The sequence below is a fragment of the Hyaloscypha bicolor genome (genome assembly GCF_002865645.1).
Source record: "Hyaloscypha bicolor E unplaced genomic scaffold K444scaffold_55, whole genome shotgun sequence".
Classification (NCBI taxonomy): domain Eukaryota; kingdom Fungi; phylum Ascomycota; class Leotiomycetes; order Helotiales; family Hyaloscyphaceae; genus Hyaloscypha; species Hyaloscypha bicolor.
In genome coordinates this window covers 143,805-163,688 of record NW_020194557.1, presented here as the reverse complement: position 1 = coordinate 163,688, position 19,884 = coordinate 143,805, and the positions used below count along the sequence as shown (strand labels likewise).

Below are 19,884 nucleotides of genomic sequence, written 5' to 3'. Positions count from 1 at the left end.
ATTTGTATCTTCATCCTCTGAAGTGCCCCAGAATGTGTGCTTTCTAGGCCGTTTTGGTTTTTCTTCACCGGAGCGTTCCTTCTACCCCTGTCTAAACAAAATGACGTAGAGAGCGCGCCAAGGACCGCCTTGAAATCGTCGATTGCGGGTACAACCAATCATCCGTTGCATGGGTGAGAACTCCCTTTTGCTCGCCAGCGCGGAGAGCACTGTATCCACCTAAAGCACATATTAGGCGTGTCGACAGCCGTATGAACCCTTGATGTGACTCAAAGAGAAGAATGAGACGAAAGAGATGACTTGAGATCCCGACAGAAGCAGCAGGTATGGATGGCGGTACGGTCGCGCTGGGGGATGAGATGTTGGATCCTCCGCCACGGCTCTACGAGAGATTGCGACACATAGCTGGCTACACCTTTGACGAGTCGGAACCTCCCTTTCACTCTTCTTACGACAACTGGCAAGCTCTCCCTTCCATCTCCTCTGATTCTTACGTTGCTGAGAGATAATAGGCAAGTGTATGGGACGAAAGACGTTGTGCATAATTCGAGTAATGGGAATCTCTCAAGAACCGATTCGGAACGCAACAGCCCACGCCCCGAGGGTCAAAACCACATCGGATATCGAAAAGCAGTCAGTGAGAGCGGAAGTGAAGCCAGCGGGTCTCACGATTCCCAAGAAGAGGTTATCGAGCCGAGGGCGATCAACGTTGTTGCGCGGGTATCCGCACATGCTCTGCGGGAAGAACGGGCATACCACATCTGCAAAAATTTGATCAAGAAAGTCGATCCGGAGGGAAACCATATCATCAGGCCGATAGATCTCACGCGCTTACCAAGTCAGCAAGGGGATAAGGGCCCAATTGTCGTCTGCATTTTCGCCCATCCGGGCCCCAACTACCTCCCGAGGGTTATCGACTACGGACCAGCTTGGTATAAAGGCAGGAAGGCGGGGGACAAGAATGATGAATTCGAGGCTTTCCGGGAGGAGTTCGTCCCCAAAGAACAGGTTCCTCTACAGACTTTTCTTGACTTCGCCATCGGTGCCTCCGAATGCCTCGAAATCCTCCATCATGGCCAAAGGATCGTGCATGGCGAGATCAGAGGGGATGCTTTCCACATGAATGCAGAGACTGGTGGCGTTAGATTGATCAACTTTGGCTCTGGATTACGAACTTTCGAACATGGCCTGACTTCCACTGGATGGTCTACACTTTCTAAAGAAATCGGTGCCAAGACCAAGCTCTCATACATGAGCCCAGAACAAACAGGTCGTATGCCTGCGGAGCCTGATAGTCGGACAGATATCTACTCTCTGGGGATTCTCTTCTGGGTCATGCTAACCCAGCAGCCTGCTTTCGATGGCGAAACACCAATGGATATTATTCAGGCAGTGTTGGGCAAACGGCTGCCGTCAGTGTCGAGCATGAGAATGGACATTCCTGATGTCATAGGAAGAATTATTCAGAAAATGACAGCGAAGATCATTGGTGATCGATACCATTCTGCGAGTGGGCTCCGGTATGACCTGACAGAGGTTAGGAGGCTTCTGGGCGTTGGAGATTCAGCAACTCTGAAGCATTGGCAGATTGCCACCAAGGATGTTTCCTCATTTTTTATCCTACCAAATGTGATGATGGGCAGGTCCAAGGAGCACGACGAGGTTGTCAAAATCATCGACAAGGTCGCGAAACGGCATATCATCGGCCAGAAGCAAGATATAGGGAGCATTTCTTCTGGATCGAGCATATCTCTGGAACTTTTGGAGCAGGCGATTGGAGGAGATAATTCAAGCGAAGGAGATAACACCAGTTCCGCTGACGGGCGATCAAATTCTATGAGTGGAGGCTTGTCTGTAGAGCCCAAGAATTCTTACAAAAGTGGCTCAAGTCAAATGCGTTCAGGACCGAATTCACAACACAATTCTATGGATAGCCAAGATGGGCTTTCTCGCCACAACAGTGTGTTGAAACCTTGGGAGAAGAACAATTCGCTATCCCTAGATTCGAAAAGTGTAACAGACAGCCTGAATTCCGGCATAAATTCAGACACAGCACAGAAGTCGCCAAGCTCTGAAGGGGTGGGAAGCCTGACAAGCCATCGAAATAGTCAGAAGTTTAAAAGGAAAGGTCGATGCGAGGTGGTCAGTATCTCAGGTACTGCAGGCTTAGGGAAGAGTTGCCTTGTTCAATCGGTTCAAGTTGAAGCCCGCCGCAGAGGATATTTCGCATCCTCCAAATTTGATCAGGCAAAGAAGACTCCATTTGGTCCGGTCCTCAAACTCCTCTCGAGTCTCTTTAAGCAAGTTTTCTCCGAAAGTAACACCAACACAGCATTCCACCACATGCTCAAGCAATTTGTTCGGCCCGCTTGGCCACTTCTCCACAGAGTTTTAGGCCTTCCAGAATTTTTACTAGGTGCAATGAGCACTTCTCAAAAGCTGGGTCACTCCAGCTCGTTATCTCAGGTCTACAACAAAAGCCTGCGGGCAGAAACCAAGAAACGAGACTCATCCCCTTCGAGCTCACATAACAGCCTGTACAGTCTATCTCTCGGTGCTCAAAGTTCTCAAGATTTCCTCCGTGCTGGAACTGCCACAAAATCGATGCGATTGATGAACACCTTCTTGGACGTTCTGCGTGTCTTCACACAGCATAAATTCATCTGCTTTTGCTTGGACGATTTGCAATTTGCGGATGACGAGTCATTAGATTTGATCACCCAGATCGTGGCTGCTAGAATGAAGGTATGTAGTGGGCGGAAATCCCTTTCCCATTTGAAGGAGTCTTAATGATCGCGGGAGGCATTGTCCCAATGCTCGGGAACAACCTTTGTCGAGCAATGGCTAACTCTTCCGGTACCTGAAGATGATTATAATAGTGACTTACAGGCCGGATGAGGTGCTTCCAGAGCGGATAAGAGGCATCATTGACCCGCCCCAGACAGAGGGTATCAGTTTGCGCCCCCCTAATTCCTTGGTGCCTGGCCATGCTAATTTTAGGCAGAGTATATCAAATCCGCAGGCGTGGGTATCACTCGCGTCACACTAAAACCTCTGACAGAAGAGGACATGATCGATTACGTCGCGGCAACCCTCTCGCGGCCAAAGCCGGAGGTAATCCCCCTGGCCGCTGTCATCCATTCAAAAAGTGCTGGCAACCCATTCTATATGAGAGAGATGTTAGATACTTGCCATCGAAAGCAGTGCATATATTACGATTACAGAGAGAGCCGCTGGTGTTATGACCTCGACAAGGTCTTCAAACGCTTCGAAACATCCAGCTATACGGATATACTGAACCATGAGTTCGTCACGAGCCGCTTGAACGAACTGCCAGCTCCTTCACGATCAATTCTTGCTTGGGCTTCTCTAATTGGCTCGAGTTTCAGTTTCGAGTTGGTGCAGAGACTTCTAAGTGGAGAATTCGATTACGACGATTCTACTCCTCATAAGGAGCTCAGCCAGCCGTACTCGCTGTCCCATTCACAACAAGATATCGTAGAGGGTCTTCAAGCTGCCATCCAAGCATACGTTATTGTGGCCACGGAAGACGACGATCGATTTAGATTCGCCCATGATCGGTACATGCAAGCCGCTTCCTCTCTTCGCGAGTGCAATGGACCGAAGATGCATTTCATCATCGCCCAAACACTCATGAAATATTATATTTCCGAAGAACGGAGTCGATCAACCACTGCAGTGCATATCTCCGAATGTGTAGAGATCATCAGAGAGCGTGTTAAGCATAGGCAGTCATTTAGGAAATTGCTTTTCGATTGCGCGACGTCCGCCACGGAGAGTGGAGCGAGGTCGACGGCTGCAAGATATTACACAAGTTGTTTCGCGCTGCTGCAAGACAATCCCTGGAAAGATGGCGAAATTGACGTGTATTACGACGAGACTCTACAGTTCTATACCAGAGCGGCCGAGTGCTACCTGTACATGGGATCATATTCGGAAGCTAAGCGACTTCTATCATCCGTCTTCTCCAATGCCAGAACAGCTGTCGAAAAGGCTCCTGCTTGGGTCTTGCAGTCCAGAATCTACGCACAAGAGGGCGATTCTCAATCTGCATTCAAAGCCTTAAAGCAGTGTCTGGCAGGACTGGGTGTGGATGTGGAGGACGAGCCTAGCTTTGAGAAATGTGACGCTGAGTTCGAACGCCTGATCATCAAAATTCAGTCCATCGACCGGAATGATCTCATCAAAAGAACCATGGCAAAAGACTCTAATCTTGCAGCAGTGGGAGCAGTTTTAGTTGAGACTATAAGCGCGGCATTCTGGACGGACAGGCTGACCTTCTATCAAATGTCATTGGTCATGGTCAATACCCAGCTTACTTGCGGCAACTTCCCTCAGTCCGGAATGGCGTACCTCCACCTCGCATTGATCGCCATTACCAGATTTACCATGATCAAATTCGCTACTGAAATGGGGAATCTGTCACTGGCAATCATGGCGAGGTGGAGGGATCCGTATACAATGGGCCGTGGCAGCACGACATATTCCCTCTTCATTGGACATCTTTCGAACAACCTGCAAGAGTCGGTAGCACAATTGGAAGGAGCCGTCGAATATGCCATTCAGACTGGGAACAGAATCACAACAATATTGACCTTTGGCTTGTTAGGGAATCTCAAATTCTTTGCCAGCGAAAACCTCAATGAACTGGAATCTTTTCTTCATTTTGGAATCGAGGAAATTCAAGATTGGCAGCTTGATACGCGTGGTGGGACCATGGGCATCGCTGTCCGCCAAGTGTGTCGTGCGCTACAAGGCAAGACCTTTACAAGAGATCCTTTGGGGATCATGAGTGACGATTCACACAATTCTGAGGTGTACAAAGCTTGGCTGAGGAGCTCCTTAAGGAACAGCGATCGACCGCTCTTGTTTTATGAGGGGATTGAGATTGCTCCCTTATTCTTATACGGCCATTACCAGAGAGCTATCGAGATCGGATCGACTTGTCTTGAGAACATCGATAACATTTGGTCGGCTCGCAATACCCGATTTACCATGTTCATGCACGGCTTGTCTCTGGCTGGCTTGATGTGGGATAAACTCCAAAATCCACTGAGACGAGCCCAACCCGAAAATGACAACCGCCATTCGAATGTCAGATTTGGCCCATCGGAAAACGAGCTTCTCAACGACGTTGCACAAGTTACATCTCAGATGAAAGAACTGCGGAAAAAGATCGTTGACTGGCAAGCTGTTAGCGATATCAATTATCTTTGTTGGTCGGAGTTGCTCGCTGCCCAGATCTCTGAGATGGAGGCTGATCATGGTGGGGCGATGGCTTCCTACGAGAAGAGTTTGGATCATGCTGCGGCTCATGATTTCGTGTTCGAAGAGGCGCTCGGAAATTATCTCCTGGCTGGATTCTTCTTGCGGACCGGCTCGAGGCGAGCAGCTAAGGGGTCACTGCGAGAAGCTCTATCCCTTTACCGAAATCTCGGTGCTACCGGTATGTATATTCTCGAGTTTGTTTGTGCTCCTATATGCTCCCCGAGTTTTGCAACATTGCAACTTCCTAATGGAGTAATACTGACCAGAGATTCCAGGTGTTGCTGAATATATCGAACAGGAACACAGTCTTCTATTGCAAGGACCGACAAAAAACGAGCGAACAGCCGATGCTTTTGCTCAAACAGACTTTGCAGGCGATTCGGCTCCCGTGCAATACACCACGCTAGAAGGTAACGAGGACGAAGAACGCCCACAGACTCGAGCTACTATAACGGAAACGCGTGGCGATCGCATTGGACAATGGCAAGGGGCTTCAGCTCGACCTGATGTTGGCTCGGGCTTACCCGCTCTCGATATGCTGGATTTGACGTCAATCTTAGAGAGCTCGCAGGTCATCTCGAGCGTATTGCAAGTGGACCAACTCCTCAAGACGATGTGCGAGATTATTCTTCAGAATTGTGGTGGCCTGGCAACTTCAGCCGCTATCGTCGTCGAAGAAGATGATCCAGTCAGTTGGAGCATTGCAGCGAGCGGCGATTCTGAGAAAGGAGCGGTGGCACATATCCCAGGAATTCCTCTGAATGAGACAGCTCTCGTGGCTGAAGGTGTTATCCTTTACTGCACTCGCTTCAGAGAGACGGTATTTCTTCCCGACTTGATCCACGATGAGCGATTTAGCAATGTTAGTGAGGCTTGGGCAGCTCGAAATCCCGTCGGAAAGTCTGTTATTGCGATCCCGATTTGCCACGGTGTGAAGCCGCTTCTGGGGGTTCTATATCTGGAAGGAGAACCGAACGCCTTCACTGATCGAAACCTCACCGTCTTGCAATTGCTTGTTAATCAGATCGGTATCAGTTACTCGAATGCCTTGACGCTAAAGGAAGTCGAAAAGGTTTCCGCTTTCAACAACTCAATGGTGGATGTTCAAAAGAAGGCGCTTGCAAAGGCTCTGAACGCCGAGAAACAAGCCAATCTGGCAAAGGCTGAAGCACTACGGAATGTCAAGCTCGCCGAGGAAGCTGCCAAAGCAAAGTCGATTTTCTTAGCTAATGTTTCACATGAGCTCAGAACACCACTTAATGGAGTAATCGGAAATTCTGAGCTGTTGAGGGACAGTGAGCTAACAAAAGATCAAGCTGAGATGGCTGACTCGATTCGTGTCTCTGCCGACCTGCTTCTCACCGTCATTAATGACATTCTGGACTTCTCCAAAATGGAAGCCGACAAGATGGAATTGTTCATTGTCGCATTCAAAGCGGATGAGATGATGCGGGAGGTTGTCCGATCTGTTTCGTACAGCAACAGGGACAAGAAGAATGTCAGGAACGTCGAGATCTTACAAGACATCAATCTTCCTCAATCCCTCATCTTTGGCGATCCAGTGCGGTTGCATCAAGTCTTGGGCAATCTAGTCTCGAACAGTCTTAAATTCACAGAGAACGGATCCATCACCATTGGTGCTAGGACCGACTGGGAGACAAGTGAACAAGTCAAACTGACGTTTTGGGTCAAGGATACTGGCATTGGTATTCCGCCTCAGCAATTGGTGAAATTATTCAAGCCGTTCAGCCAGGCAGATGCCAGCACAGCACGAAAATATGGTGGAAGTGGTCTCGGCCTCAGCATCTGCAAATCACTTATCGAGTCGATGATGGGTGGCAAAATTCAACTCGAAAGTGTTGAAGGAGAGGGCACAACCGCTTGGTTCACCGTCACCTTTCCCAAAGCCAAAGAAGCAATTGCGGGAGATATTCAGAATGGCGTCGACCAACAAGATTCAATCGTGAAGCATGCCAGGACTGAGCGTGCGCGGTCGAATACTCCATATTCTGACTTCTCTCATATCCCCAGGGACCAGTTGCGTATTTGCATAGCAGAAGATAATCCTGTGAACCAGAAGATCGCTGTACAATTTATGAAGAAGCTTGGGTTCAAATATGTGGATGCTTATGAGAACGGCCAGCAAGCCGTCGAGGGTCTGCGGGAGAAGGCTAAAGCTGGTCAACCGTATCACATCGTACTCATGGATGTTCAAATGCCTATCCTGGATGGATACGAAGCCACCAAACTGCTTCGAAGAGATCCGATAGACGCTGTTCGAGGAACACTAGTCATTGCTATGACTGCATCTGCTATTCAAGGAGATCGAGAAAAATGCTTGGAGTCAGGGATGAACGATTACCTTGCGAAGCCAGTTCGCTCGAATGTGCTGAAGAAGAAATTAGATCAGTATATTCAACAGGTTCGTACCCTTCTTTCATCTCCACCTCTCAGCAGCTAATCCTTCTTAGCCATTCCCGACCCCGAATCTTCAAGCAGAAGCGAAATGTGTAGCAGACAAGGTCCTGCAGGAAATGAACGGCTCTACCAGTCCGTCCGTCCGGAGCGGCTCGTCCGGAACGGCAACGCCCACAACTCCGAGAGAGAGCGTTAGCAGTGCTACGAGCCCTTCTCCTCTTTCCCAGCCGGCACAGACAACAGATCATAAACAAGACTATGGATTCAGTACGGATGCCAATTTCAAGACTAATATCGGCAGGATGCCACGGCATGACGAAGAACAGTCTCCGAAAAGTGTCACTGCGAATTTTTGGACAAAGCAGACGAGGTCGGAAAATGAGCCTTTGTCAATGACGGAGGCTGAAGAGAGCGCAAAGGATGTGCTTAAGGGCTTAGGGGGTGACGTACATAAATAATAGCCTTCGACGGTGCCGAAGCACAAAAACACATGAATTTATCGCAGCGAGCGTTCGGATATTTGCATATGATAATACGAGAGTTGGAGTTTAGATGAGATGCATAGTTGATGCGAAAGAGACGGACCGGTCTCTCTGGAGAACATGTGTATACAAGGACGGAAGGATGGACGAACATACACGAAACCGTTTCCTTCATCAGCGTGGGCGTTGGTGTGTTGATATTTTCCTTGTGCATATTGATGCATTCATTGACTGTTCTTCATATATTGGGGCGTGCTTTACGTTGGCTGGAAGTGTTGATACCAGGTGATGTGGATATAGAGAGGACGTGAGATGAATGAATTGTATGAGCTACAGCACGTACGCTTTACGTGAAGTTCTAAAGCCAAGGTAAAGAACAGATGTATAACCTTGATATCTCCCCTTATTACCGGATTGGAAGGTGGTTCCAAGAAGAGGGATTTACCAGGATCATGGCAATTCAGGAGGTAAGCAGCTCTCAAGCCAGCTTACACCCCCACCAGCGTGGACTCAGACGGTGAATAAAAGCCAGTCCTTTCATCCAACATGGAAGCTCTAGCGAGCCTAGCGAACAATGTAACTATTCCCATAAGCCAGTCTCGGATCCTGACTGGGAGTCTCACAAATGGCATGGTCTAGCTGGCCCAGAGGTACGGGTATGTTGATCGCAAGAGTCAACGGAATGACCCTTTCGCAGTATATGAAAAAGCACATCCGGGACCCACTCGGTATCGCCAACGTGACATTCCACCTTAAACAACGGGCTGACATGAAAGCCCGCATGCCCGAACTGAACATCCGACAAGGCGGTTCCCACCCCTTACTCCTAACCGTCACGGGCCCTCGCGGAAACTAGAGTGGGGCGCAAACCCCCATTTCGACATGGACGCCATCCAGGTAGACAATGAAGGCGGAACAGGTGGCTTCGGAAGCGCAGTCGACTTCCACAAGGTACTGCATAGCATTGTCGCTGGTGATGAGAAGCTGCTGAATGAGAAGATGCGCGATGAGCTGTTCTGCCCGCAACTCAAGCCTGAAGGGCAGAAGCATGTGGTTACGTTGTATGAGTGTAGAGCTAAGGAGGGTCTTGTTAGCTTTGCGCTAAGTTAGAGGGAGATCGGCTTCAGCCTCAGTGGGATGCCGAATCTTAAGGCTGTTGAGGGGAGACAGAGAGCTGGGACAAAGATTTGTGGGAGGCTCACGAATACGATATAGTGGGCTAACAAGGAGATGGGAGCCTGGCTCATTTTATGCACTCATATTCTTCTGCTCTCTTGTCTTAAGTTTCTAGAGCTGACTTGTTTGGCAGTGGTTTTTACGGGAGTAATCTCCTTCCTTTGGTAGATCTAAAGGGCGTCGAGTTGGCGACCGCCTTCGAAGCTGCGATGTATGCGAGACAGAGAGAGGCTTTGAGCAAGAGTTCATAAAGTAGTCACAGCAAGGGCCATGATTCCCATGAGGCAATGTCCCCAGTTCCCCCGAACACGCCGTATCGAACAATTGCGTCCTACTCCGTCACCTACTACTGTTGTAGAAATAAAAATTAACCCGAACTCCTTCTGCGCAAGCCACTCCTCAAATGTCTTTTCTGCTCTTCTCCTTCATGCCAACCTTCTTGCCAACCCACTCCGAATTTTCCTTCTCCAAATCTTCAGCCAGAAAATCAGCAACGGCTTCATATTTCGTCGGATACAACACAAGGCAGACATAGATTGCATTTAGAGGAGGTCCAATCAATGGAACACTCCCCAACCATGTGCTCTCCCAGGCTGGAGGAGCAGTCGCTCCCACAAGAAGGTCATGAGATTGTGATGCATTGAGTGGCTCAAAGAGACCTTGCTTAAGATCCAACGGTACCATCCTCGTGACGGCAACTAACGACCATTTCAAATCATGCGTTGGAATTGCTTCAACAACATCACGTGTTGCCTGGTGTTGAGAACTAGCAAAGTTTGGCACGCTGTGAAAAATGTATCAGCAAATTGAATTTCTCAGAGTAGGAAGTGTATGTCATACAAGTCTTGGATGAGATAACTGGTCCCTGGATACTCCAGAATCCCCAGATGGGATGTGATCCATGCTCTCAACGGCTTCCCTCTCTGCTTCCCAACTGCAACAGCTGCGTCCCTCACAGCACTGGCAATTTTGGGAAGCAGGAACTCCTTCCAGGGTGGTACTATGTTTCCGGCTACGTCGATGATGCCTTCGATGTCGTGGTCGAGAATGGCCTTCTCCAGAGCTGTAGAGTCCGTCGCGTCCCCCTCTACAATTGCGTTAGCTTCCGCGAGCAGTGCGGGGGACATCATGGCTCGAAGTTTGGAGCTATTGCGAACGAAGACTGTGACGACGTGCTTGTGGGCAACCAGAGCGGGGAGACAGCGGCTGCCCAGGTTCCCGGTCGCTCCAAGGAGGAGGACTCGCATGGTGGTGAGATGTTTGGATGAATTGATGCTACAAAGGAAGTCATCTGGTCCTTGCAATAAGTTTCTAGAAGGAAGAGGTGGGAAGTTATATACGTCGCTGGGAATCATATGAAGGCACCCAGTATTGCGTATGTTGATTTGAACGCCGAAACGCCGTGTGAATTTATGTACGGCACGAAGACTGAACACCGGTGTTTTCAAATCGTCCAAATATTCCCCAGAGAAGCTATGAACAATATCATGTGCAACCATCTCTCTTGTGAGTAAATCAATCTACTCGAAAGCCACTGTCATTGTCTTTGTAGAACGGAGGTCCCAAATCAACTTAACACGCATGTACGGCGCTCAAAGGCTTTCTTGTCGAGGTGTGATCACGACCACGAACTGAAGTCCTGAAGACCGAAGGTTTTTGGGAACCTATGTAACTCGAGTGTGTATTTCTTGTCAATAAGGAACAGTCAGAAATAGGAAGGGATTCTCCCCAACATTTGGTTGGCCCATTACTGTGCTTTCGATGTTCTTTTGTCTAGTCTCTTTCCTCTTGTATCTCTTGGTGCCCGACTTCACGATTGGCCGGCAGCAGACTTGATTAAAGCCTGGATCACTTCCCCTGCGCCTCGTTCACCAGCACTCACGGCACCATCCATATACCCCTTCCACTCATATGCAGTCTCCGTTCCCACAAAATGTAGATTGCCACAGGGAGCTCGCAGCACGTCAGCATACTTGTTCAGCAAGTTCGGCCCCATGACTGGACTGGGGGCACCCTGACTCCAGTGCTCTTTGATCCATTCATCCTCGATAATTTCCTCCGTCTGATACACTCGATGTCCATGCTCATCTCCAACCATTGCTGCGATTTAGTCCAAGACAGTCTGGCGTCTTTTACTTGGGGATAGGATAGACCATTTGCGTCCCGTACCGCCTACAATGAAACAAGTAATGGAATACTGGGCGTCGGCTTCCACGGAGGTATCGTATGAAAAGGATACGGCGCCCATCAATGAGATAAAGGAACCTCTGAGGCCAAGCTCACTCCACCATGGCTTGTCATAGATGAGAATGGTCTTAGCATAGTATCCAAGTGTGGTTGAGTCGGCCAACGTCATTTTGGCTTTCGGCAGTGCCGGCGAGAATTTGATGGTCCTGTAGAGCGGTGTTGGGATCGAAATGACGACCTTTTTGGCTCGGAACTGTTTCCCTCTCTGAGTCGTGACTACGCAGGCTGAAGGGTTCTTCTCTTGGTGGTTGTGGGAGACTGGACTGTTTAGGAATAGTGATCCCGGTTGAAGATCGCCTGCCATCCCTTTGGAGATTGATTGCATTCCTTTGAAGATAATTAGAATTAACTGACTGGATGACCATTATTGGATTCTTGCCTTGACGAAGTCGCTGATATTGTGCACCGTCACTTTTCTCTGACATAAGCTCTTCAAGACTTCCCCCGCTCTTGATATAATCCAAGTAAAAAAAAAGACTCAGTTCGGTGGCATCGACGCCCAACAAACCCTTTACGGTTGTTTCAAAGAACTTGTATGTATCTTCATTAGCTCCTTCCTTCTTGAGGAACTCGCTGACTGTGAGCTTGTCAAATTCAGAGATTGGAAGGTTGCGGAGGTCTAATTTGGCAGCTTCTGTCTCCAGAATGCTGGTAATCATTCCTATAGCTCGTAAAGTCGCAGCCGGCAGCTGGCATACGGAGTCAGTCCAGTGTTTCGAGAACGTACCAGAAAACGAACTTACATCAGGTAAGTGATCCTGGGCGACCCTGTGAATAGTCCCGCTTGTATCCTCCACAATTTCGTCCCCTTTGAAAGGCTGTACCACAGTTTCGTAGCCATATTTTTTCGCCAATGCATAGATTTTTGGCTGTGTGGCCTCGTTGAGCCATGCCGCACCCAAATCAACTACCCCGTTCCCACTGGCTAAAGGCTGAGAGAGGGTTTTGCCGCCCACTCGATCTCTTGCTTCGAGTATGACACAGCTAAGGCCAGATTTTTGAACGTCAAGAGCCGCTTGCAACCCACTCAATCCGGCCCCGACAACGACCACATCCACAGATTCGTAGCTCATGGCGGTTGAAGGCGCCATTTCACAAGGTTGAATCCAAAATTTGTGATGTTGGTAGCAATATTATGTTGGTTTGCTTTGGTGACAAGAGATTGAAAGTGGGGGAGAGGTTGTTCAATAGTCGAGTCGTGGACAAGGCAGTCTGGAGAATTCCTGGCGGGGATGGATATTGGTTATAAGATGTGTAAAAGAGTTGCTTTCAGAAACCCGACTGAAGAGCTAGAAAATCCCGTAGGCCTACAGGAGCTAAAGCAGGGGTATTGGCTTACTCCAATAAGCTGCCCAGCTTCTAATCCATACTCCGTCAATATTCTTCGGTTCCCGTGATCAATCTCGACTTTTTGTTCGCCCCAGAGAACTGGTAGAGCTGAATGGCAAATCCATGCTCATTCGTTGAATATGGTTACTCTGCTCTGAGATCTAACGCGCTTATCTTGGCGGCTGACATATGGCCTCGAAACGGGATAGGGGCTGATCATTATATAAGCGAACCAATACCGTAGGAGCTAACCACCTGCAACGGATTGAAATTGCAGCGTCCTTTTGAGCCATCTCCTTACAGACTTCTCACAAATCACATCATCATAGCGATAGCGGTTGTGCGATGGACGCGCTCATGGTATATATCCCGACGGTTTCACAAGACCCAAAGAATGGAGTCAGTAAATCTTGGGAACGGTCTTGACCAGCTCAGGAAGCGAAAAGCCTATATGCTACGCCGTGCAGACTGTATCCTCTTTTATAAGCCCGTCTCAAGCCAAGTGGCTCTTGCTGTCAAATCCTTCGCTGGTGCTCCTCTGAGGTTTGGGACAACAACCTTTCGGAGACTTGAGATGCCCAGCAGAAAGCCAGGATCGAATCACGTGACCATGCCATTCCATTAATTCTATATTGGTGCTTTTCCGTCCAAGATCGACTTTCCTTCGTCCAAAATGATGGTGCTATTGCTAATCTTATACAGTCACATTTGCTGAAGATACACTGTTCAAAGGTTAACCCTTGAAAGTTCAACGGCAGCGAGTTTGCTAAGGATCAATCATGAACTTGAGCAAGAAATGGCGCATTTATGGCTTGCGTGCGAATAGCAATGCATTATTATCAAGGCCAAAGTCGTGTCTAACCTTTATAAATGTGCTGATCCGCAGGCTCACATACTGTTTAGTTCACGGATCACATCGGACCTGGTTTCTGGAGTGCTGGAGCTGGATGACTCTTGAAGCGGTCCTGAGAGAACCAGAAGAGACAGGCAAAAACTGACACTCTAAGCCGACCCTCGCTTCACTAGGCAAAATATCAAAAAATATGTTGTGTTGTTCTGCGATTTCCTTTCCGGATCGTCTTTGCAGCTTTACTTTCTCCCCTTTCTCACCTTTCAACTCACTCAATTCTCATTCAATACATCCATCACTGACAAGAACGCAGATACAAACCTCGGAGATAATTTCCAGAGTAAATCTGACCCCCAAATCTTTGTTGCACCTCTCACTCAATGTTCCAGGAGCATTTGGGACATTAACATTCTGCAGCAAAGTTGCCTGGGTGGATTTCTACATGAGATGAAAAAATATCCACCTTGTCTAAGCCCCTTGAACACTAGTGAAGTATCATCTCGCCCTAGCCTTTGCTTCCTAATTCAGTCAATGTATCTTTCGGTTGTGGAGCCTGTAGGCAGCTACTGATATCGAATTGTTCCGCATAGCCCGGGAGTGGGCCATTCCAATCGACTTTTTGTACAAATGCCCACCTGCCTGTTTGTTTTCAGCGCCATCTCCCTCCGCAGTCATATAGAAGTAGCGGAAACGGAGATGTCAAATGGAGAGTTGGGATTTGAGCCTTTCCTGACCCAGCTTCTTGACTATAAATTATTTGGGCCAAGATCTAAAAGTCCGCCTCCATCGACCTCACTCACCTGCCAACTCTAACAGTTCATCGTTGGAAATGTTGGGAAAGTTTCCACATCACCAATCTCAATCAATGGATGTAACTTGTTGGTTTGTTCTATTCTTGGGGCTCACGTTAGGACGCATTTGGCCACCTCGATTTTCACTTCCTATTCGGCTCCTCCCTCGCCCGAATCAGAATTGTGATTCGCTTACAACCAGTCTTCCTCCCTCTGGTGACGGAGCCGAGTCCCATTCAGCCTTCGGGGCGGTTCGTTCAGTATTTGAGTTCAGCATGTCTAAGTCTTGTGACAACCCCTCAGTCTGACCACCGAACCCGAGGGGCAGGATGCACAACCCCTCGGTACCTGATTTCAATCGCACATGTGCCATGGAAGAAGGGCTGCAGTAACTTGCATGGATTTTTGAGGAACGTGTGACGAACTTCCCCAGGTGTCTCTGTGTTTCCAAGGAAAGAGCGGTTCATCCAGTTTTCAAGGTTCAGACAAAACAGGAAGCTGCGGACGCAGTGTAAGTCTGCCTAATGCATAAGCGCGTGACCATTCTTTCCCCACTGATGTGGCAAATGTTAGTACTGAATTATTCTCAGGGGCATTTCGCCAGGGTGTAGGTTTCAGAACAGGAGTTCTCCGCTAGCATGAACAGCGAGGTCTGGAGGATCTTCTTTGTCGGCCGCCCAAACCTTTTTGTTCGTATGAAGCATATCATATGGACATCGTTGATGTTTGTTTACGAATCGTATGCCTCTTGCTTGACACCGAGTCGTGTATGGAGGTAGAAATAGGTCTTCAATATTGACTTATTGAGCGGGTCAATGTTACTCGGTCCTCGATTTCCCTGACACTCAGGACGAGTAATTCTCGAGCATCATGTACAAACTTGTTGACCGCCCACTTCTGTTCCTGAGTTGTTTCAGCATGGTGAGAATTCTTCCAGAGTGGGTGGTCCCCAGTACGGTTCCTTGTTTTGCTTTCGTCTGGCATTTTCCTAATGGTGCATTGGAATTCCAGATCTCTCTGGCCATACTGACTTCGTTCCCACGAACTTCTCCATCAGAGCGTGCTCAAGACTGACCGCCTTTCGACCCCTTCCAAGCTTATCGCGGCCAAACTATACTTCCCAGAAATCGACCCAGGTTCAATTTATCCTCGCCTTCATCCAAAAATAAACTTCCCAAATTCGACATAGCATGGTCATGTTCCAGAATGCGAACCCCTTTCGTCCCACACTCTCTAGACGCATCTTTCCACGCGCAGGAAGATCCAGCTCAGTTAATTGAGCTATTACTATCAAAAAGTCCTGGACCCCGAAACCGTCCACCATCGAATTTCTTCTAATATGGGTATACTTTACATCCAATACATTTCTACACTTCGGCAATGTATCTATGCACATTACATCACACCCGCTCAGTCACCACGGCGCAATATTAAACAAGCTGCACTACTGCTCAAAGTTGCACAACGATAAGCAGCCTGCATTTGGAAGAATTATGTATGACTAACTCATCACGAGGCGGTGTACCTGCATGCGCTGCACAAGTTGCATATTGCACACTAGACTGCAGCGAGCACAGCATGTCAACAGAGGAACACCAAAGGAGACAAATCAGACAAACCAGGATTCTATCTGAAACGCAAAGTCGACGAATCGGGACTACGACGCCCCTGCCCCACCAATCTAAATCCCGTAACCGAGAAGATGAGCAATTCCTATATCGGCTTGCATGTTAATTTCCCGCAGCTGACCTTGCCTTCCCGTCAATGAAGCACCAACATGTGATCCATCCTCGGAAGGAGTTGTCATCTTGGTTTTTGTGGCTGGGATTTGAAGATGTGGCGTCTGCAGCCTCGTTATTACTCCCTATCTCGACTACTTTCCACTGCGGTAACCCGCGCTGAGTCTTGCCGCCATCACGGGTTAGAATTCCCAAAGTTGGAATGACAATGGAAACACGGATAGATACATCGGTACGAGTTACTGAGGCTATTTCTTGCTGTTGTCAGCCTGAGGGGATCTAGCTACCTTGAAATGGCTCGTCCTAAAACGTGGTGTAGCACCGATTGGGGCGGCCCGGATTAACAGGGACAAGGTACCATACCGTTATCCGAGCCGCTCCTGGAATAGCACAGTACGTCAGTGACGGGCGGAGATTCAATGTCTCGTTGAGTGAAAGGCTGCAATTCTAGAATTGTGGGGGCCGACGAGCCTTTCCTAGCCGGCGCCAGTTGAAGCAAAAACTAGTTGCGGGAGGAAGCCTCATCACTCATTATTCGGAACTCCCACACATGGAATTTCCACCTCATGCCACGTTGCGGGCTGTCGTAACAAGTGACGCTGGGGGCTGCATTCAGCATATCCACATTCCCAGCCTTTCCACCGAGTCCGAGTCCCGAGATTCGAGTTTTGCAGCCGGTAAGCCTCGCTTCCAGATGAGTTTCAATTCATCCTATCTTTCATGAAGATCAGAAGCACCAATCCCAGCACTTCCAACCGCCCTTCTACAGTAGATCAAGGCCTTAACAGAGGAGGTCTTATGATCCACAGTCACGTCAAACTTACCGACCTCCTACAGTAGTATTTCCTCGTTCGAAAGTTGCTCCGTGGGCTTCAAGGTAAACAATGGGGGTGCAGGGTTCAGGTTCATATCGATGTGAAACGTCTGTGCTGATAACATCACCGCAATACTGCGGCTCTTATTTCCCAGGATCTGATCTCTGTTCTCCATAAGGCCCATTCGCAGGGATGAGGGGAACGCGTACGTTTGATCGTCTCCTCTTGGCGCATGGCTAATCTCCATTTTGGGGCGGAAGGGAGGCGCGGCCGGTAACGCGGACGCCGTGTAGAATGAGGAGATTTCCCGACGACAGAGTATGGAGAAGGTATCGCGAGAATTTGTCTTTTTGATTGCTTTTCTCGTCGAGAATTGTGCGGCCTTTTCAACTGTCCACAGGAAGGCTGTCCTGAGACTGACTGCTCGCTCCTGATTTGCTTCCCATGCAATCCATATTTTTTAGGCTCCTTCCTTCTTTGACCCATCCCAGAGTAGCCCTGATCCTTCTTCCGCGTTTCTAGGAACTAATATCAATATGTACAATATGTCAATATCCCCCTCCAGCCTGCCGTCCTTCGAGAACTCTGCAGACGATCGGCCCGAACAAATCTGCGCAATCAGGAGGGGTGACCCAGCGTCTAGTTCAAATGATAATATGATACAATGGGTCCTTGCCCACCAGGAAAATGAATGATGTACAGATTGTATAAACACCCTTCAACTCTTTTTAAAACAACTGTAGAAAGTATAATAGAAATTAGTGGCCAGCAATAATAATGCAGAAAAATGGGTATCTTCTAAACCGTCCATGATGCGGAGTTGCAGGATGACATTGCAAAAGCTGGAAAAAATATTGCTCGAAGCTGGCTGAACCTGTCGAAGGAGTTCGAATCTCGTTTTAGTCGTGGCCGTTTCGTTTCGTTTTTGTTGATGAACATGTTCGCTGGCGATCATTTCATCTCGCGTAGGATATTTGTAAGGGGCGCATCAAATCGTCGACAACTATCTTTGAAACAACTCTAATCTCGCCCATCATCTCGCTTGGCAACACCTGCTCGTCTTGAACTGTCTTCTTCGGGCGTCGTACGTCGTTCCTCATACCTCATCTCCGGTCCAGCCGAATACTGAGGGTCTCTTTGTGTTTGCTGCGAATATGACGATGGCCGCGACTCGCTCTGCTCCAACATTGATGAAACGGGATGCGAGCCCCCCGATCGTCGCCGTGCCTCTCCTGCTGCCGCCGGCCCTTGCTGCTCCGAACCTTGAGTTTGTGGTGATGCCCCACTCTGAACACTGAAAGTGTTCTCCGTATGGCGATGGCGACTCGTGGGCCGTCCGTAAGAGTCGACACCCCGACTTGACATGTCGCTTCTTTGTCTCGAGTGGCCGCGACGTCGGCTCGAGGGTGTATTCGAGACAGACGAACCAGTCTGCGAGAATGGGGGAGAAGTATATTGAGGCTGCGAGGTTGGTGGCGGCGCAGCCTGTTGAGGTCCCGTAGCCTTGCGTTTCTTCGGGGATGAAGTATGATCTGGGATAAACATTAAAATGCAGCTCTTTCGATATGAGTAAACCATTAAAGCTTGCCTGAAGGAGTTGAGGGCTGATTGGCGGTGCCGGAAGTGCCTGCTTGCGTAGTTGGCGGCTGCCAATGGTGGAAGTAAATTGATGGAGACGACTGTGGTTCCTGCTGCTGTGCTGACTGTGATTGCTGCAACGGATGGCTTGGTTGGCCAGGGAGTATTTGCATGCTCGGACCTGGTGGGGGTGGTTGGATATGCATTTCTCCCGTATTCAGCCTAGGTAAATGAGACGCTTGAGGCTGCCTGGCAATTGCGCTCTGTGCTGGAACAGGTTGGCGTGCTCGAGATGCTGGTGACATTGGATAGCTCGGTAGAAAGCCAGCTCCTTGTGTTTGAGAGCTCACTGTCCCGATAGGCGTTGATGGAACAGTCATAGGCGCAGGATGCTGCTGTCCCCCATATGGCTGGACTCGAGAATCTCTCCTCTGTACCTGCTCGGGCGAAGTTTGACCCTGCGAGGGAAGTAACTGCTGCTGCTGCTGAATTTGCTGCTGTTGTTGGAGATGGTGAGCTTGTGCCATGTAGTGTTGGGCCCATTCTAAGCTGGCATTTGGGAGATTGCCCCCTCCCATACCAGCAAAAACCATGGGAATCATGTAGGGAGGGATGCCTCCGCTCAATGACGTCCTCAGCATATCTTGCTCGATCTTTCGTTGCTCGAGTCGAAGTGACTCTTGTCGAGTCTTCTCTTCCTCCTGCTTTCGTTTGTCTTCTTCGGCCTTGGCATGCAACCAATTCCTCATCGATTCTTCTGCCCCTTGCCATTGCTGTGGTGGAGCAGGCAACTGTCCCATAGGCTGATTTAAGGGCGGTTGACCTATTGGCGGTGGTTGCTGTGTGGATTGAGGCAGTGTCATGGCCGCCACTGGAGGCAAGCCACGATGGGGTGTAGACATTGGCTGTGGAGTCGCTTTTGCAGCCGGTAGAGGAGGAAGAGATTTGTTGGTGGCAGGTATGGGAGGGAGTGACGGTCCCGTCGAGGCAACCGCAGGAGAGAAACGAGAGGTGGACGGCGGTGTGGGAGGAGTATAGTCATGGAAAGACTTGTAACCGTGATGTGCTGGCTGTTTAATAGTGAGCAACATCTCGACAGAAATATCTTGAAACTAAAAGAAGAGAAACATCAAGTAGTAGAGGCAGAAGTGACCTTTGAAAGAAAGGAGG

General features: G+C 49.0%; 5 protein-coding genes across 5 annotated transcripts; 2 read left to right on the top strand and 3 right to left on the bottom strand.

The window, feature by feature from the left end:
- Nucleotides 1-184: 184 nt before the first annotated feature.
- K444DRAFT_558586 (HHK1, histidine kinase-group X protein) lies at nt 185-8,635 on the top strand. The gene is made up of 6 exons (XM_024876832.1): nt 185-465; nt 518-2,745; nt 2,867-2,954; nt 3,005-5,467; nt 5,565-7,711; nt 7,761-8,635. The coding sequence occupies exons 1-6, from the start codon at nt 327-329 to the stop codon at nt 8,163-8,165; spliced, it is 7,470 nt and encodes a 2,489-aa protein (XP_024738808.1). The 5' UTR covers nt 185-326; the 3' UTR covers nt 8,166-8,635.
- A 373-nt stretch (nt 8,636-9,008) lies between these two features.
- On the top strand, nt 9,009-9,350 carry K444DRAFT_611123 (uncharacterized protein; the record flags this gene model as incomplete). The annotated part of the gene is made up of 1 exon (XM_024879882.1): nt 9,009-9,350. A coding segment is annotated over exon 1 (223 nt), but the record flags the coding sequence as incomplete, so codon positions are not given.
- Nucleotides 9,351-9,481: 131 nt separating this feature from the next.
- On the bottom strand, nt 9,482-10,624 carry K444DRAFT_586667 (uncharacterized protein). The gene is made up of 2 exons (XM_024877986.1): nt 10,206-10,624; nt 9,482-10,149 (listed from the first exon to the last, which is right to left on the bottom strand). Exons 1-2 carry the CDS (start codon nt 10,610-10,612, stop codon nt 9,765-9,767), a joined length of 792 nt encoding a protein of 263 aa, XP_024738806.1. The 5' UTR covers nt 10,613-10,624; the 3' UTR covers nt 9,482-9,764.
- Nucleotides 10,625-11,175: 551 nt separating this feature from the next.
- On the bottom strand, nt 11,176-13,023 carry K444DRAFT_651899 (flavin-containing amine oxidase; the record flags this gene model as incomplete). Its single annotated transcript, XM_024885746.1, has 4 exons — nt 12,356-13,023; nt 11,992-12,301; nt 11,502-11,939; nt 11,176-11,465 (listed from the first exon to the last, which is right to left on the bottom strand). Exons 1-4 carry the CDS (start codon nt 12,701-12,703, stop codon nt 11,176-11,178), a joined length of 1,386 nt encoding a protein of 461 aa, XP_024738805.1. The 5' UTR covers nt 12,704-13,023.
- Nucleotides 13,024-18,156: 5,133 nt separating this feature from the next.
- Nucleotides 18,157-19,805, bottom strand: K444DRAFT_642172 (uncharacterized protein; the record flags this gene model as incomplete). The annotated part of the gene is made up of 2 exons (XM_024884706.1): nt 18,157-18,691; nt 18,841-19,805. 2 exons carry the CDS (start codon nt 19,803-19,805, stop codon nt 18,157-18,159), a joined length of 1,500 nt encoding a protein of 499 aa, XP_024738804.1.
- Nucleotides 19,806-19,884: the final 79 nt, after the last annotated feature.

What these genes read in the sequence shown, in the direction of transcription:
- K444DRAFT_586667 (XM_024877986.1), bottom strand. Translation starts at nt 10,612, where the DNA reads ATGCGAGTCCTCCTCCTTGGAGCGACCGGGAACCTGGGCAGCCGCTGT. An exon ending in AGTTATCTCATCCAAGACTT is followed by an intron (nt 10,150 to 10,205) that starts GTATGACATACA and finishes CATTTTTCACAG; the next exon opens with CGTGCCAAACTTTGCTAGTT.
- K444DRAFT_558586 (XM_024876832.1), top strand. Translation starts at nt 327, where the DNA reads ATGGATGGCGGTACGGTCGCGCTGGGGGATGAGATGTTGGATCCTCCG. An exon ending in TTCTTACGACAACTGGCAAG is followed by an intron (nt 466 to 517) that starts CTCTCCCTTCCA and finishes ATAATAGGCAAG; the next exon opens with TGTATGGGACGAAAGACGTT. An exon ending in TCGTGGCTGCTAGAATGAAG is followed by an intron (nt 2,746 to 2,866) that starts GTATGTAGTGGG and finishes CGGTACCTGAAG; the next exon opens with ATGATTATAATAGTGACTTA.